Source organism: Montipora capricornis, chromosome 14, assembly GCF_036669925.1.
Source record: "Montipora capricornis isolate CH-2021 chromosome 14, ASM3666992v2, whole genome shotgun sequence".
In the NCBI taxonomy this organism is placed as follows: Eukaryota; Metazoa; Cnidaria; class Anthozoa; order Scleractinia; family Acroporidae; genus Montipora; species Montipora capricornis.
This window is the reverse complement of record NC_090896.1, coordinates 45,261,005-45,276,898: the sequence shown is the minus strand read 5'-3', so window position 1 is coordinate 45,276,898 and position 15,894 is coordinate 45,261,005. Positions and strand designations below refer to the sequence as shown.

The 15,894-nt window shown below is 39.6% G+C and overlaps 3 protein-coding genes across 6 annotated transcripts in view; 1 reads left to right on the top strand and 2 right to left on the bottom strand.

Annotated features, from left to right (window-relative positions):
• LOC138032035 (uncharacterized) overlaps positions 1 to 11,105 on the top strand; it is a 34,174-nt gene extending 23,069 nt beyond the window's left edge. The window contains exons 11-22 of the mRNA XM_068879616.1: positions 143 to 238; positions 1,161 to 1,283; positions 2,132 to 2,260; positions 2,897 to 3,019; positions 3,594 to 3,716; positions 6,613 to 6,672; positions 7,013 to 7,291; positions 7,492 to 7,614; positions 8,745 to 8,867; positions 9,683 to 9,805; positions 10,072 to 10,235; positions 10,657 to 11,105. Coding sequence (XP_068735717.1) covers positions 143 to 238; positions 1,161 to 1,283; positions 2,132 to 2,260; positions 2,897 to 3,019; positions 3,594 to 3,716; positions 6,613 to 6,672; positions 7,013 to 7,291; positions 7,492 to 7,614; positions 8,745 to 8,867; positions 9,683 to 9,805; positions 10,072 to 10,235; positions 10,657 to 10,692 — 1,502 coding nt within the window. The 3' untranslated portion in view covers positions 10,693 to 11,105. The remainder of the gene's footprint in view (positions 1 to 142; positions 239 to 1,160; positions 1,284 to 2,131; positions 2,261 to 2,896; positions 3,020 to 3,593; positions 3,717 to 6,612; positions 6,673 to 7,012; positions 7,292 to 7,491; positions 7,615 to 8,744; positions 8,868 to 9,682; positions 9,806 to 10,071; positions 10,236 to 10,656) is intronic.
• The window catches only part of LOC138033509 (tetratricopeptide repeat protein 28-like), a 52,602-nt gene continuing 47,248 nt past the window's right edge, over positions 10,541 to 15,894 (bottom strand). The window contains exon 6 of the mRNA XM_068881262.1: positions 10,541 to 10,907. The gene's annotated coding sequence lies outside the window, so the exon portion shown is untranslated. The remainder of the gene's footprint in view (positions 10,908 to 15,894) is intronic.
• Positions 10,541 to 15,894, bottom strand: part of LOC138033510 (tetratricopeptide repeat protein 28-like) — a 10,477-nt gene continuing 5,123 nt past the window's right edge. For 3 of the 4 annotated variants that reach the window (XM_068881263.1, XM_068881264.1, XM_068881265.1), the window contains exons 3-4: positions 13,196 to 15,894; positions 10,541 to 12,874 (exon numbers count right to left, since the gene is read on the bottom strand). The exon at positions 13,196 to 15,894 is cut by the window's right edge and continues 224 nt beyond it. In XM_068881263.1, the coding sequence (XP_068737364.1) occupies position 12,874; positions 13,196 to 15,894 (2,700 nt within the window). In that variant the 3' untranslated portion in view covers positions 10,541 to 12,873. The remainder of the gene's footprint in view (positions 12,875 to 13,195) is intronic. The other variant, XM_068881266.1, reaches the window with a different exon arrangement.

The following is a 15,894-nucleotide window of genomic DNA, read 5'->3' as shown; positions in this document are numbered from 1 at the left end:
GTGTCAACAAAAAAAAAAATAATAACGAGGTCTTAACTTCGAAAATGGTCATCGAACTTGTTCATTACGATGTATATATTCAGAGAAATGTTGAGTCCATCAATGGATAGGTCTCGACTTTATCTATCATTTTATTATGCAGTTTTTCTGCCACCAACTCAGCTGACCATAAGAAGATTAGAAACCACGAAACAAGTCCTAACAACCACCCCGACTCAAAGTACGACAGCTTCACACGGTAAGCATATTCATCTCTATTATTATTATTATTATTATTATTATTATTATTATTATTATTATCATTTTGGTAATATCTTATCACCCAACTGGCTGGCTCAGTCGATAAACCATTGGATTATCGCGAGGGGAGGTCGTGGGTAGAATTCCGGTCTGACCAACACTCAGGGTATCGTAATGATATCTGTAAATCTCCTCTGTTAACGACAACAAACCGTAGCACCCGCCTTGCATCTTTTGTTAATTAACTTATTGGGGCATTTAAATAATATTCACACAGTTCTCAAAGAATAGGACACGGTTTTCACGATTTTGTGGTGCCCTCTGTGGGCGCACTTAAGTTGGGGCTTCGCTCTCTTATGCAATTCCACCGTTGTGGCAAATCTCTGTTCATAAAATATTTAAAAAAAAACACGAATTGCCCTTAAAACATTTACAATCGATTCTTCATTTCGTACATAATAAGTCAAATTCACTTTCAGCACAAAACGTAATATTTTGTATTCAATGACCGTCCTTTGAAACGAGAGTATGCTACTTAAGCAGAAAAAACATTCGAACGAGCTATTGGAGGGTCACTGGTTCGAATCTTACCACGAGTAGTCGTATTTTTTCCTAGTATGCTCAAGGGATAACCAAAATTATTAAATTTTCTCTACCTCGAATATTCGGTTTCTAGCTTTCTGACTAGTTCACCCATTCTCGGTCATCAGCTCATGTACGACCTAATATGAAAACCGCTGATTACAATAAAATTTGGCTGTAATTTCCAAGTGTCTGAGCGCTAGGAATTTAATAAAAATTTATTCCATTCGCGCTTGTTGTATATGAGCGCCACGCACCTCGTTGGCTATTTACCATCTCATATCCAACGCGCGCTCATGGAATAATTGTTGTCGAATTCTGTTTTTTGTATTAAACAGGTTCATCCAGCAAAGACAAAGATCATGTTCGGGAACACGAACAAAGAGCAGGATCAAATGTTAAGCGTCCGTTTCATCACTTTAAACACAAATTACACAAGGGACACCGACACCGTCTGAAAGGTAAAAAACGCCTCCCTTTTTTCCTTGTATTTTTTCCTGTAAGACGATTGCAGATTCTCGTGGTTTATTTTGAAAAGCGAATATGATACGAATGTGAAAAATTGCTCATATTTACTTGAGAGAGAGAAAGAAAGTAACGTAAGTAAGCCTCCGGGAAAAGGAAAGGAAATCCCGGAATCTAAAATAGCGAAAGTTCCGGGGTGGGGGGGGGGGGGATTGTGGGAGTATACCCTCTTAAACATTTCGAATTTTGGAAGTATCAAAATAATTTTACCCTTTCAATTCCAAATGGAGTTTGCAATAATTTTTTGTAAATGGTGAACGAAAAATAGTACCATTAAGTAAAGTACGATCGTCCGGGTGCGTACCGTACGCAAATCATGCCCAGTACGCCCTGAAAGTTCCTGTGAGACATTTTGTTTTTGTTGGCCTCTGACCGTTGTAAGAATTTATCTTATAGGGTAGCACAATGAGTGTAGTAATCACGGCACAAGGTTTACCAATCAAAATATATTGGAAAAATCGCGAAGATACAACACTAATGCAATTTTATATTTAGAGATGACATTATGAGGGACTTCAATGATGGAAATATCTTGGGGACATTCTTATGAAACTATTCTGTTTTCACCTACATAAGTTTAGGATTAATGGAAAGGTTTTTCAAAGATACTCTTTTCTCATTAAAGGAAATGTCTATTACCTAAGGAAATGCTCAGTGTGATCTCGATTCCACTTTGCAGCGGGCGGGTGACTCCGCAGATTTTTCGCGCCAAAGTAATCCCAAAAGAACCGGTATTCTGTTTGTATATCTAGTTAACTGTATTTTTCCATATGTATATACGAAGGGTACAATGATGAATGCCCAGCAAGAAAATATGGCTGCCACCATTATTGTATCAACCTCCCGGATGGTGGTCACCGCTGTATGTGTCACCGTGGTTACACCCTCGCATCAAATGGCCGACACTGTGAAGGTATGGTACCGTTAATTTAAAATTTATGAGGTTCCTATTTATTAGCCCAGAGCCCTCTCCAAGGCCTCTTATCTCCTGCTTCAAAGGGACCGATTTTCTTTTTAGTTGTTAAGCAGCTTTCATATCCAGCTGTTTCTTTCCTCTTCGCTTCCCCCTCCCTTTGGGTGTTGTGCGAATTAGTGGTATTGCAGGGTAACATTTTGGAGAATCCGTCCAAAAAGAGGTTGACATTGTGAAGAAGAAACTTGTTATTATGGATTTCGATAATGTTGATGTAAATGCTGAATAAGTGCGATGCCCGAAAATGGAAATTGCACTGTTCTGCTAAATTATTAGAACGAAAACTCTGCAACCAGTTTGGTGCATTCAAACGTTAACTACCCCCCTTCCATCTTCCTTTTCCTACCTGGTGTCGATCTGGGGCTCTAAAACGCTGCTTCTCATTTGGGGCTGTTCAACCAAAACTTGCTGGGGGAAGGGGATTTCAAGATTAATATTTTTGTTTTATTGAAGATGAAGACATTGTCATCATCAACAATTTCTGTCCGTTTGTGGTATTTTAGCAACGAGTTTTGTTAAGACTGGGTTGTAAACTCTCTTATTGGAAGTCACTGATTGGTTCCAATTTCCACTTAGATGTTGATGAATGCATTGAGAACAGGCATGGATGTGAGCAACATTGTGTTAATAGTCATGGCAGCTATCTTTGCAATTGCCGGAGTGGATTTATGCTGAACAAAGATCGGAAACATTGTGATGGTAAATAAATATATGATTGCTTTTTGATTTTTATTTAGCTTTAAGCTATCTGGCGTTTTTCGCCGCCATGTTGTTTGATTGAAAGATGAATAGGCCTTTTGCAGCTTAATGATCACATGGTACAAAACCCGCCACACTAGAACGCAAATTTCCCTCTTGGACATCTAAACCAAACAAACTTTAAATTAAATTGCTTTGTTTTAGATGTCCCAGTACGCAATTTGGGTTCCAGTATGGCGGTTTTTGTATCATGTGATTATCAGAAAAATCATGTTAACATGACGGTTATGACGTCATAGTGGTCCTTTAATCGAAAGGTCCAGAACCCGTTTAGCTTCTGTTGATAAAACTCGAGTATGCCTTGCGGGAGTTCGTAGGGTCGAGCCCTGCGGGACAAACGGGTAAATTGCTCAACCTATCGGGCTTCAAGAATTGATCTATATCTGGGTGTCGGTTATAAGTAAGCACTACTCCTCAAGCCGTATAGTGCTTATACCAGCGGGAACAATCATGTCGAGGTTCAATAAACCAGAAAATTAAATAATTATGCATGGTCATACCTTATTTTTTTCAGACCTTAACGAGTGCTTACTGGAAATACACAGCTGTTCCCACTCGTGTCACAACACTATTGGAAGCTACGAGTGTTCATGCGACGAAGGGTATCAACTGTCATCTGATAAACACCATTGTTTAGGTAAGTAATGATTCTTAATTATCCTTGGATAAGTGAAATGGGCTTTCGTGCAGGAGGTCGCATGTTCCAATTCCGGCCGGGCCAACAAGGAAGCGAAAGTGCTTACTTTGTAACTCCATCTGCAAATGATAAGACTTTCAAGTCTTCTCAATTAAGGATTATAAAGTCGAAGATGGAATGCATTTTCAAAATGACACTTCCATGCAGCTATCGTTAGGAAATCGCTTTGGCGTTGTACGATATTGACGATATGCGTCAGTCAAATCGCACATTCGGTTATTTGTCGTAGTTGTTTTACAAAATACGGCGAAGATATGCATTAAAAAGCGTACCGCACGAAAGAACAATTATTTTGCGTAAAGACTTCTCCTTAATAATGTTATTAACCTCGTCAAAAAACTCATTTATTCAACGTTTCATTCATTTGAACTCATTTCAGTTGTGTATTTCTCATTAAAACCTCATTAATTAAAGGAAAACTTCACTGTTCTATCAAATATCCCCTAAAATGTTCCATGTGTACTTATTGAAAGATCTGTAACAAAAAAATGCATTTCCTAGTAAAATATATTTTTTATCGTCTTCCAAAGATCGGCCTCAACGCTTCCCGGAGCCGCCATCTTAAATGTCGCGCAATGCAAGTTTGGTACTGATGACGTTCCGTGGTTGTTTCGCTCTAAGTCACTCTCCTTGCCTTGTTTATATTGTGTATATTATCGTGACGAGATTCACTTTGATGGAGAAGATGCAGATTCTTCCTGCAGGGATGAGTTGGAACCAGAATACTCATCAAGGAAAGAAAGAAGAGAAAATCAACGCGAAGAAGAAGAAGAAGAAGAAGAAGAAGAAGAAGAAGAAGAAGAAGAAGAAGAAGAAGAAGAGGAAAAAAAAGTTTTCCTGCAAATTTAGGCACTCACGATCGCCTTTCTGTCTTTGTGATCGATGCCCTTTTATGCCGGCTGAGATGAAATTTTTTGGAAGAATCATACCTCAGATAGCTTGAATCGACGCATCTTTCGGAAAAAAAAAATGGAAACTTATGCATATTTTCTGGTTTTCGCTTGCTTTCTACAACGAAACAGATTTTGACTCAAAGTTCCCGCGAACCCGACATCAACCACGAAACGTCATCAGTAGCCGACTGGTGCATCGCGCGACATTCAAGATGCATAGCGCTACCGGAAAGCGTTGAGGCCGATCTTTTGGAAGACTATAAATATTGTATTACTAGGTAAGGCATTTTTTTCGTAACAGGTCTTCTTACAATTACAACTGGAAGTTGGTGACATTTGTTAAAAGAGAGGAGGTTCCCTTTAATAATCTTATTGTTTTACGTTACCGTAACAGCAGCTGATTAGTGCAAGCTTTTTTCATGCACTGTCTGCTTAGCGTCGAATAGATCTTATTCGCTGTACATTTTACTTTCCCAATGTAGATAAATGCATGCTCACGAGAGTTACTTTCGAAGTTTGTCTTGTTCATGATCCTGCACATCCTTTTAACGAACACCATAAAAAATCAAATCTCCTGAATATCGTCAAATTATTTGCTCAATAAATAAATAATTAATAGACATTAATTGAAATGCGCTCGACTACAAGAGCACGACATGCAGGATTTTCTCGCTCATGATGGACTGTCACCTCACTCAGACCAGGACCAGAAGTATTAGTCCACATGGAAGAAGACTTTTAATGTCATGGTCTTGGCTCAGTTTTTCTTTGTCACATGATTCCCACGTGTCAAAAGTGTGGAAAACCTCGGTGTCATGTCAGAATCAAAACTCCTGGCCCCAGTTGTACAAACGATAGATAGCGCTATCCGCCGGATAAATCACTATCCACTGGATAGATATGCTCTATTTTAAATCTGTGGCTATGATGATGCATGATGTATCAAAAAACTTGACACCTCCTAATATATTTAACCTATTCACCCATCAAGCTGATATTCATCCTTACGAGACGAGATCATCGCAAAGAGGAGATTATTTTCTTCTTTTCAAAAAAGATCTGTCTCAAGAATTGCCGTTAAAATTTGGAATAGCATATCTTGTGAAGTCCGCCAGATGTGAAAATCTAACTTCAAAAATAATGTTGATGATATCCTCTTCCAAAGACCGCTAAAATATGATGATTACATTGACGTTTCGATAATATTGGCAAATTTTGACTCCTTAGTTTAGTATGTCATGTAGTTAAAAATTTATTTATTCAATTCAAATTACTTTTTTCATATTTATTTATCTTATACTGTACAAGTTTTAAGCTGTTCTCCACTGCACTAAATGTATTCTAAAACTAATTTATTTTACGAAGGGGGTAGTTTCTAAGGAAACTGTGGTGCTGCGTCGGTGGGGAAGTATAGTATACAAAAATTTGGTTTTATCAACGGAGTTGATAATGTAAGTTGGCCACCGTACAGAGATTCTAAAAGCTGACGTTTCGAGCGTTAGCCCTTCGTCAGAGCGAATCCCGTGGATTCGGTGAGCGTGGATTCGCTCTGACGAAGGGCTAACGCTCGAAACGTCAGCTTTTAGAATCTCTGTAGGGTGGCCAATTTACATTATCAACTCCGTTGATAAAACCAAATTTTTGTAATTTATTTTATGTTATTTATTTATTTATTTATTTTTTTGAATTTGTAGTTATGTATTTGTAACCATTTTATAAGGAATGTATTTGTAAGCAATGCTCGCCTCGACTAGCTATTGCTAACTGCGAGCATTGCATAGCTTTGTGATATTTTATGCAAAATACATAATAAAAACTGAAACTGAAACTGATATCGGTTTTGCTAGTGTTCATCTGCTGGATAGTGATTTTTCCGGTAGATAGCGCTATCCATCGTTTCAACAACTTGGGCCTGTCGTAATATCGTATTTCAATTTCCTCAGATATAACAGAGATGGGTTCCAAAAAAGATGAAGATCATCCTACGATAACGGGACTGGAGAGTAAGTATAACAGAGGTCTGACTGAAACAGACATTTTCTGGTCAAATAGATTGTCGAAAGCATTAATATCACAAGTTTATTTTACTTTTTTGCGAGTCTATTCTAGTATAACCACCTTTCTCATTTGATTTTACGACTACCTCAAAGTCATAGTTAAATGTTCTTGCAATGCACTATTTCCAACTCATTTTAGAAATATCACATACCAGGGCCGGCTTTTTTCTGATTAGAAAAAACTCAAATGGACCTGAAAAAAACAATGGTGTGTTTATAAGTTAACTGACTAGACTTGATAGAAGACTGTACCCTTTTCCTTTCTTTGTCATTTTTAATTAAACAGTCCCTACTGCAATAACACAAGCGCCGAAAGACCTCACCAAAATTCAGGGAGAATCTGGGATATTTTATTGCAAAGCACGCGGTCACCCGGCTCCCCACATCGCGTGGGCGTCAGGACTGAATGGCGACCTTCCCATCCCCTCTGAGGAGCGGTTCAGGATCCTACCAAGTGGATCCCTCGTTATACGTCGCGTTAATTTCACTGATGAAGGGATGTACCGCTGCGTGGCGTCAAATCCCGTGGGATCGGCCACAGCCGCAGCGCTCCTCAAAGTTACAGGTGAATAGCTTCATGGGTCACAGGTTGGATTAGTAGTACTTACGCTTCAATGGGCTTCTACAATAACGAACTTCTCTCAAATTTTGGCCTTATTCCCTAGTTTTCTTATGTGTCTCTTTATTCTCTTTTGTAGAAAATATAAAGTTTACTTCTAATCCACTATAGCCTCTCCGCTCACTCGAAGTTCTCATTTCTGTCAGATTTTGATGAGTGCAAAACCCGCAGTGATGATTGTCAGCAGGTGTGTGTCAACACGCATGGCAGCTTTAGGTGTGAGTGCCATTCCGGGTACATGCTTGAGAAAGACAGGAAGGCATGCCAAGGTAGATTATTTCCCATCATTTATCTGTGCTCACAATGAGTAGCCAACGTATCAAAGGTTAGCAGTAATAATGACGAGGGACACCTCTCGACGATTACATGATCGAATATTCCCTTACGTATGGAATGAGGGCATCGTTCTGCGACTGGAAAGCTTGCCATTGAACAACATTTACCACTGATCTACAGTATCGAGCTCTGAACACAAACAAAGAAAAATAATTTGAACAGTTATTTTTAACTTGTTGTGAGGACCTCCTTAGTGGCAATACTTACAAATAATGAACTGTCTCTCCCCCTCAACCCATCTTGTCTCATTAGCCTAGTGGAAGTTGACATTAGCAAGACGAAATTCTGCCACTCTAGGCTCGATTCCCGCTTGAGATCCGATCGAGTGTTGAAGCGAATGCTACGTCGTTTAAGATGAAGTGAAAGGAAAAGTCAGTTTGACGTAAAGAAACAAGTGCTATCACATTTTAAAGACTAGAGGGTTTTTTACACAGCGCAAATCGCCAAAATCGAACATGAACGAGCGCGATGCGTGAGTCGAGATGGAGGGAAAACAACGATCTTGCGTCATTCTCGTGTCTGGCGATTCGCACATGGCTAAATAAGAATTATTCCATGAGCCCGAGTTGGATATGAAGTGATAAAATAACCAACGAGTGCGTAGCGCGAGTTGGTTATAATCACTTCATATCCAACAAGGGCGAATGGAATAATTGTTTTAGTAAATTCTCAAACCGGGTTTTGCCGCCGATTTTTATTTCCACAATTTTACAAAGCGTCCGGAAAGAGCATCTTGGCGCACTATTTTCCATATGACGTAAAACGTCGACTATTAGCTCATAGTCGGAGTTTTTCGGCCAATCAAAAAGCTAGAAATGCAATAGTCGGAGCTGAAAAATTACTAAATATTGTTAATTCTTACCATTTCATGACATAATATTCGAATTCCCACCCTGGTCAGAGTTTTTCTCTGTCCTTGTGTGGGCCCAGTTCCATCAGTAGGGCTAACGCTCACATGGTTCATATGGGGTAGAAATCTAGCACTTCACGTTACACTACACTCTCTTCAGTTAATTCTGATATTTATTTAGTTTTGTTCTTCTTCTTCTTTCTTTCCTTTTAGATGTCGATGAGTGCATTTTGGGAAGCCACATGTGTGATCACATTTGCCACAACACTGCAGGCAGTTTTAGATGCAGCTGTCAATGGGGATACAGGCTAATGGCGGATCTCATAACTTGCACGGGTAATTTAATTGGAGTGTTTAAAGTGCTACTTTGACCAAAACAAGTCAATTTTTCTTTTTCCTTGGATTTCAAAACTTATGTTAACTAAACATTAAGTGACCCAAGTTTTTAAGTCTTGTTTTCAAAAAGACACCTGTTTATTTTAATTAAAATTTTCCTATTTAATGTCCGCCATTACTTGAGAGAGCGGGATCAAGAAGAAAATCGTGACGTCAAAGACGGCCTAATTAATATGCAGCACGGGGCTTTCGGGGCTTTCAGACTTTTAATCTCGTGTTTTGCATATATAATAAGCTGCATTTACGGGAAGAAATTTTAAACTTGTGAGTAAATGATGCCTCATTCCCTTGATCCAACTCTCTTTGGTCCAATCGGTCAGTTTTGAACGTGAGTAACGGCGGACCGTGAAATCCAAAGTAAAAAGCCTTTGGACAAAAATCTAAGCTCACTGAGCTTGAAAATTTTGTCAGTCAGGTGTTAAGCAAACACACTTTCAAAATCAACAAAAAAAAGGAAGTGAGTTTTTGATCATAGTAGCACTCAAGTGAATGGGTTTTTTTGTGAGGAGACACGTAAAGCGAAGGTTACTCGATTGATTAACAGAATGGCTGGCTGACGGCCTAACTGGCTGATTGACTGACTGATTGACACTGGGGGAGGAGATTTTTGTTAACTTAATGGGTGACTGGCTTGCTGATTTCCTTTGACTGGATAAATGACTGTCTGGTTAAAGGACAGGCTTAACCACTGGCTGACTGATTGACTGACTTTTTTTACCCGCTAATTAATTATTGGTCTTCTCTTTTTGACGCAGATATTGACGAGTGCACAGAGCCTGGTCATGGCTGTTCTCAACTTTGTAACAACACCGAAGGAAGTTACACCTGTTTCTGCTTAAAAGGCTTCTTTTTGCAAAAAGACAACAAAACTTGCGTTGGTACGTTTTGATGAAGTAAACGAGTCTTTTTGGCTTATCATGCTCCGTTAGTGAAGGGGTTTTGGAGCCACAGGTAGCACCATCGCTGGCGATTTAGTGGTGGCTTTCGACTTTTTTATTTGATCTGTATAGCTATGGCTTTAAATACCCGTTAAACGAAGCACTGATTGCCGGAGCGAGGGACTTTCACCCGTTACCCGGCAGAGCATTATAGCACAGAAAACTGCGACGTGTAATTGAGTTTTCCCTTATTTTCCATATTCCAGACTACAACATCATTTTGGACAGCTCCAAGCCGACAACTCTCTCAGCTGGATTGGGAGCGTTCGTGGCGTTGGCAGGCATCTCTATGTTCATTATTCTTGGGACGGTGATGTGTGTGATACGCTACAAACGAAAAGCACGAGTGCGAAGCGCTCGTTTGGCAGAGGTATGCATTTATCATGACCTTAAATACGTTTTACTTAAAGCATGACAAGGAAAACATTAATGATCTTTTTCTTGGAATTTCCTGTCATGATAAAAAGAATTCAGTCAGTAATATATCAGACAAATGTGCACATTACTGCTTCAAATGTAAAGTAGGGGTACACGTTCGTAAGTTCTCTAATGCCGGGGCCACTTAAAGGCTTACTTGTAGAAAAACGTACCTTTGCAATCTATAACAAGTACTTTTAAACGGGTTATCCCCCCAAACAAGAAAAAAGAAAAGCAAAAAATGAAATGACGGCCATATTGGCATCCCAAACAAATCCTTTATTGTTGTAGCATTACGTCATTTTGACTACTTAACTTTTCCAGACTTTGTTTGGGGCTCAACTCAATACTGTTTGTTTTTATGTTTACACCAGGACGGAAAGAAATCACTGTTTTCATGGACGGAGTAGCAATTGAGAAACACATGGAAACCTTTTGAAACCAGAGCTATGCCGTCTTTTTTTTTGGATAGTATCGACACCGGAGCTGTCGAAAAGGAAACACGTGTACTCTTCAAAGGAAACCCTTTTAAAATCGGTGCCCATACCTACAAACTGTAGATATACACAGTTATTATATCTAATCCCCGATTTAAACACTGTTTCGTTTCCAGGGTGCTTAATGCCTTGTAGTTTAATATCGTTTTCCCAGGTATTTCGTTTTCCAAGCTGTTTTGTGACATTCTTCCCAAAATAAGCATTAATCTACAGATCTGTACCTTTCACAAACTTATTTTGTATGTACGTTTGGAAGACACATTTTTTATACATTTTGTAAAACTGAGCATATTTCTGATTTCTAATAAAGTTATTTGATAAGGAAATGGAGAATGAGTTGTCTTATCCAACGATAGATGGTTTCCTTACTTGACCCATAAAGGCGCTGTTAAACTCTGCAATTTTTCGAGCAACTTGTCGCTCAATTTAGTTTCGACAAGAGTTCTCACACTGCAAAGCTATTCGCTTGACGGTTGTTACACTGGGCAACGTTTCTTGCAATTTGTCTCGCTTTCGATGATCTTATGAGGTTAAAGGAACATTTCACTGGCTAATGACGCAATCCGTTGCGACACAAGTTGCGGGGCAGATTTCACAGCACGCACTGCTTGAAAACGTCGTTGGTAATTTGCGTAAGCCAATGTTACAGTACAAAGTAGCAATGGATTCTACTTTCCGCCAAGGGTTCTGTTATTTGTCTCGCCTTGTTTTTGCAGTTGTAAAGTCTGCAACTTGCAACTTGTCTCGCTATGGCGTTTCAAGAGAAGTTGCGTGAAAAATCGCAAAATGCAACAGAGTTAAACATTCGGTTGCGTTACCTGACCCGGATATCCAAATACCATCAGTTTGACCCTTGCAACGGAAATGTTCTAAATTAAAGGCCATAGTATAGGCTGCCTGTAGCCTTTCGTTCCCTTGAGGCTCAAACCAACACTTTTAGCCAACTGTACTATTTGGAAGGATTGAATCTACTGTTTCACTGTTTCATATAACAGCAAATGTTGTAGTACCAAATGAAACACCAATCATTTCTTAACAAGGTGCACTCATGTGATGTAATATTTTACCATGGCAACGAAAAAGGCTTTTGAAAAATGTGCTATACTTTGTCTTCAAATGCTTATATCTCAGAAACGAACTCGGTGACTCCCATTTTTTGTGCTGAAAAGTGGTTCACAGGCTAAGATAAAACTCTCTGCAATTTTATAAGAAATTCTGTGGAGCAGATTCAGAGCCACATTAAATTTTCCAGGTGTGAAGGTGGCTATGAATCTTCTCCAGAGGATTTTTTTCTAATTTTGCATCGGAATTGTTGCTTCCCCAACCATTATTCCAGGAATTGAACTACTTTCAAATGTAAACACATTCTTTCACTTTGCTTAATTAAAAACACGACCGATAACTCGAGGGAGGAAGCCCTATAAGAAAGAAATTTATTAAGAAAAGAACAACGCCTCCTTTATTGCTGATGATTTCATTCATTAGTTATGCAGAAGAATATGAAAAAAAAACTCACCCGTCAAAAACCTTCTATTTTCTGATCTTTGATTGTTGCAAATGTCTCTTTTCCTTATGGTAAAAGCCTGATGTTAAGGGTCATCAGCAGAAGTGTTTTTTTTTTCTTTTCTGTCGAAACTGGCTTACATTTATACAAGAAAAACAGTTTCAAAGAAATTAAAAAAAAAACATGATTTTTAGTAACTCATGATCAACTATAGCACTATAATTTTTATCGCCATTGGAGCAACGCTGCCTTTTGAAGTTATATGAGTAGCGTAGTAGCGAAATATAATGGGTAAAACTAGCACTGTACTAAAGATCTAAGCAACTTCTACTAAACCTTTGGAGCTTGTTCTACTGGCATAATCATGATTCTTAACCCGTTCTACTTTTACAAGTTCTGCAATCACTGAAGTGTCAGGCTCTTCCAGGTAGTCTTCTTGCATCTTCGACATCGATTCTGGCAGAAAAACAAACAAACAAACAGCTCTAGATACTGCAGGCTCTTTCAAGCACACACAATGCGTCTATGAGAATGGTTACGAGCAGGACGATACTGTCTTCGAATTCCTTGAAAAAGATGACGTTCAGAGTTCTATGGGAGAATGGAAACAACAAAAAGACACATCATAAGGTGACACGTGAGCCATCTTCACCAGTTAACAAAAAGCCAGAATGCTGAACAAAAATAATTTGTCCACCAACGTGAACTGTATCCTTTATACTTTTGTGTATGCGTGAGAGGCATGTAGAAATCACATTTGTGACAAAAGCGTGTTAGAGGAAACTTCGAATTGTTTACACTACGAAGCTAGCATCTCGTTATCGTGCCATCTTAGACCTATTTGTTTCCTATCGTCAGTTTTCCAATTTGAAAGTATTTTTGTGTGAGGAATTATAGTCTAACTTCACCTACCATTTTTTTGGAAATTCCAGTGTGACATCGTCGCCAATTAGCATGAACGGCGCCCAGTTCTTTATAGCGCAATACTGCTTTGACTCTCGGAGGAATTTAATTGCCTGTTGAAGAGCTTCACTTGCACTTTTTCCATCTACCAGGTGTTGGTAGAAACTCCTCATGAACAGCAACGTTACCTTGTCATCAATTGCCCAGAGTGACACCAAAACAGACCGAGCACCAGCACACAGGAAAGCCCTCGCTATTCCCACCACACCCTCAGACTTCACCTCTCCCCGGCCACTGTGACAACAGCTCAGCACAACTAGTCTTGCTCGAAGAGAAATTGCCTGAACTTCGCACATTTTCAATATATATTCCTCTTCTTTGGGAACTGGGGATTTCCGTTCTGTATTTGGGGCTAAAGCAATCTCTCCGGTTGTTGGGCATCCATGTGCTGCAATGTGCACTAAAGCAACTGATTTCATTCTTTTCAGCACCTCGGTTTTCGTGGCATTTCTTTCCATTAAGGGTGTGGTCTGCATAAGTTCTCCAATCATCTCTACCTCTTCTTTAGCACACGGTAGCTGTTTAAAAATTGGCTCACCTCTCTTGTTAATAACTTCCTTCAACCACGGATCACCTACAAGCAGTGCTCCAGTCTTACTGTGGAAGACCTCAGGTGCACCGGCGATCAGATTAAAAGCGGTCAGCGATGGAACGGTGCGGATCCTCATAGTTTTGCTCAATGCAGAAAAAGGGGCCAAGCAAAACGGTCCATCGGGAACAACTATTAACTCATCTCCTTGGAGCAGGTCTGCAATTGGCCCGAGCAAGACATCATACAACAGTTGTAAAGAGTTAACAGAGGAAGAAGATGATAGAACTGTTTTCTCACTAACAGACTGTCTGCTGCAAGACAAGTTGCTACGCAGTGGATCCAAAGAACGATCTTCGCATCTAACACCATCCCCTACTCCAATCATTTTCAAAATAGTTTTCATCAACTTGTCGGCTCCTTCATATGCGATTTCGCTTTGACGAAAGTTGATCCTCCTGTCTTTTCTCAGCACCCAAAAGGTGATGTTGTTCCCGTCAAGTGCCACAAAAACGGCTTGTGAAGGCAAAAGCTCTAATGCAGCTGAAAGAATTTGCTTTAGAGAAAGTGCAGAAAAACATTGATAGTCAATGTCGTATTGTTCCGTCAAAATATCCAACAAAGCCTGAGCTCGTCCTTTCTCTGCAGCATACAAAGCCTCGTCAACCTCTCCATTCTTTAACAGCGTCCTCCACAGAGCAGTGTACGCCAGGCGATAAGAATCACGAAAACGTATTTTCCATTCATCGTTTGACTTCAGACTATGCCTTGTTTCATCAAACTGTTTTACACTTAAATGATAACAACTGAGTGCCTTACTCAAGGAACCCGACAATTCATGAGCATAACCTAGCGAAAAACACGCGACTCCTTCCTGTACGCGCGTTCCAGTTTCCTTGCAAATACTAAGATTATTTTCATGATACTTAATGGCTTGTTTAACATTACCCACACTGCAAAAGGCACCTCCCAGATTTCCATAGGCTAATCCCTCCCCAGCCCTATCCCCTACTTCTTTAGCAATACTAAGATGTTTTTTGTAGTTCTCAATAGCTTGTTTGAAATTACCAAGACTAAGATAGGCATTTCCCAGATTTCCATAGGCTGATCCCTCCCCAGCCCTATCCGCTACTTCTTTTGCAATACTAAGATGTTTTTTGTAGTACTTAATAGCTTGTTTGAAATTAACCAGATAGAGATAGGCATTTCCCAGATTTCCATAGGCTAATCCCTCCCCAGCCCTATCCCCTACTTCTTTAGCAATACTAAGATCGTTTTCGTAGTACTCAATGGCTTGTTTGAAATTACTCAGATTGAGATAGGCATTTCCCAGATTTCCATAGGCTGATCCCTCCCCAGCCCTATCCGCTACTTCTTTTGCAATACTAAGATGTTTTTCGTAGTACTCAATAGCTTGTTTGAAATTACCCATATTGAGATAGGCATTTCCCAGATTTCCATAGGCTGATCCCTCCCCAGCCCTATCCCCTACTTCTTTAGCAATACTAAGATGTTTTTCGTTGTACTCAATGGCTCGTTTCAAATTACCTAGACTGCAATAGGCATTTCCCAGATTTCCATAGGTTGATCCCTCCCCAGCCCTATCCCCTACTTCTTTAGCAATAGTAAGATCTTTTTCGAAGTACGCAATGGCTATTTTAAAATTACCCATATTGAGATAGGCAATTCCCAGATTTCCATAGGCTGATCCCTCCCCAGCCCTATCCCCTACTTCTTTGGCAATACTAAGATATTTTTGACAGTATTCAATGGCTGGTCTAAAATTACCTACATTGCGATAGGCATTTCCCAGATTTCCATAGGTTGATCCCTCCCCAGCCCTATCCCCTACTTCTTTAGCAATACTAAGATGTTTTTCGTAGTACTTAATGGCTTGTTTTAAATTACCTAGCCTGTGGTAGGCATTTCCCAAATTTCTATAGGCTGATCCCTCCCCAGCCCTATCCGCTACTTCTTTTGCAATACTAAGACGTTTTTCGAAGTGCTCAATGGCTTGTTTGAAATTACCCAGTTTAAGATAGACATTTCCCAGAATGCAAGAGACTACTCCCTCCTCAGCCCTGCAGCCTTTTTCTCTTAAAATATGTAGTGCTTCTGT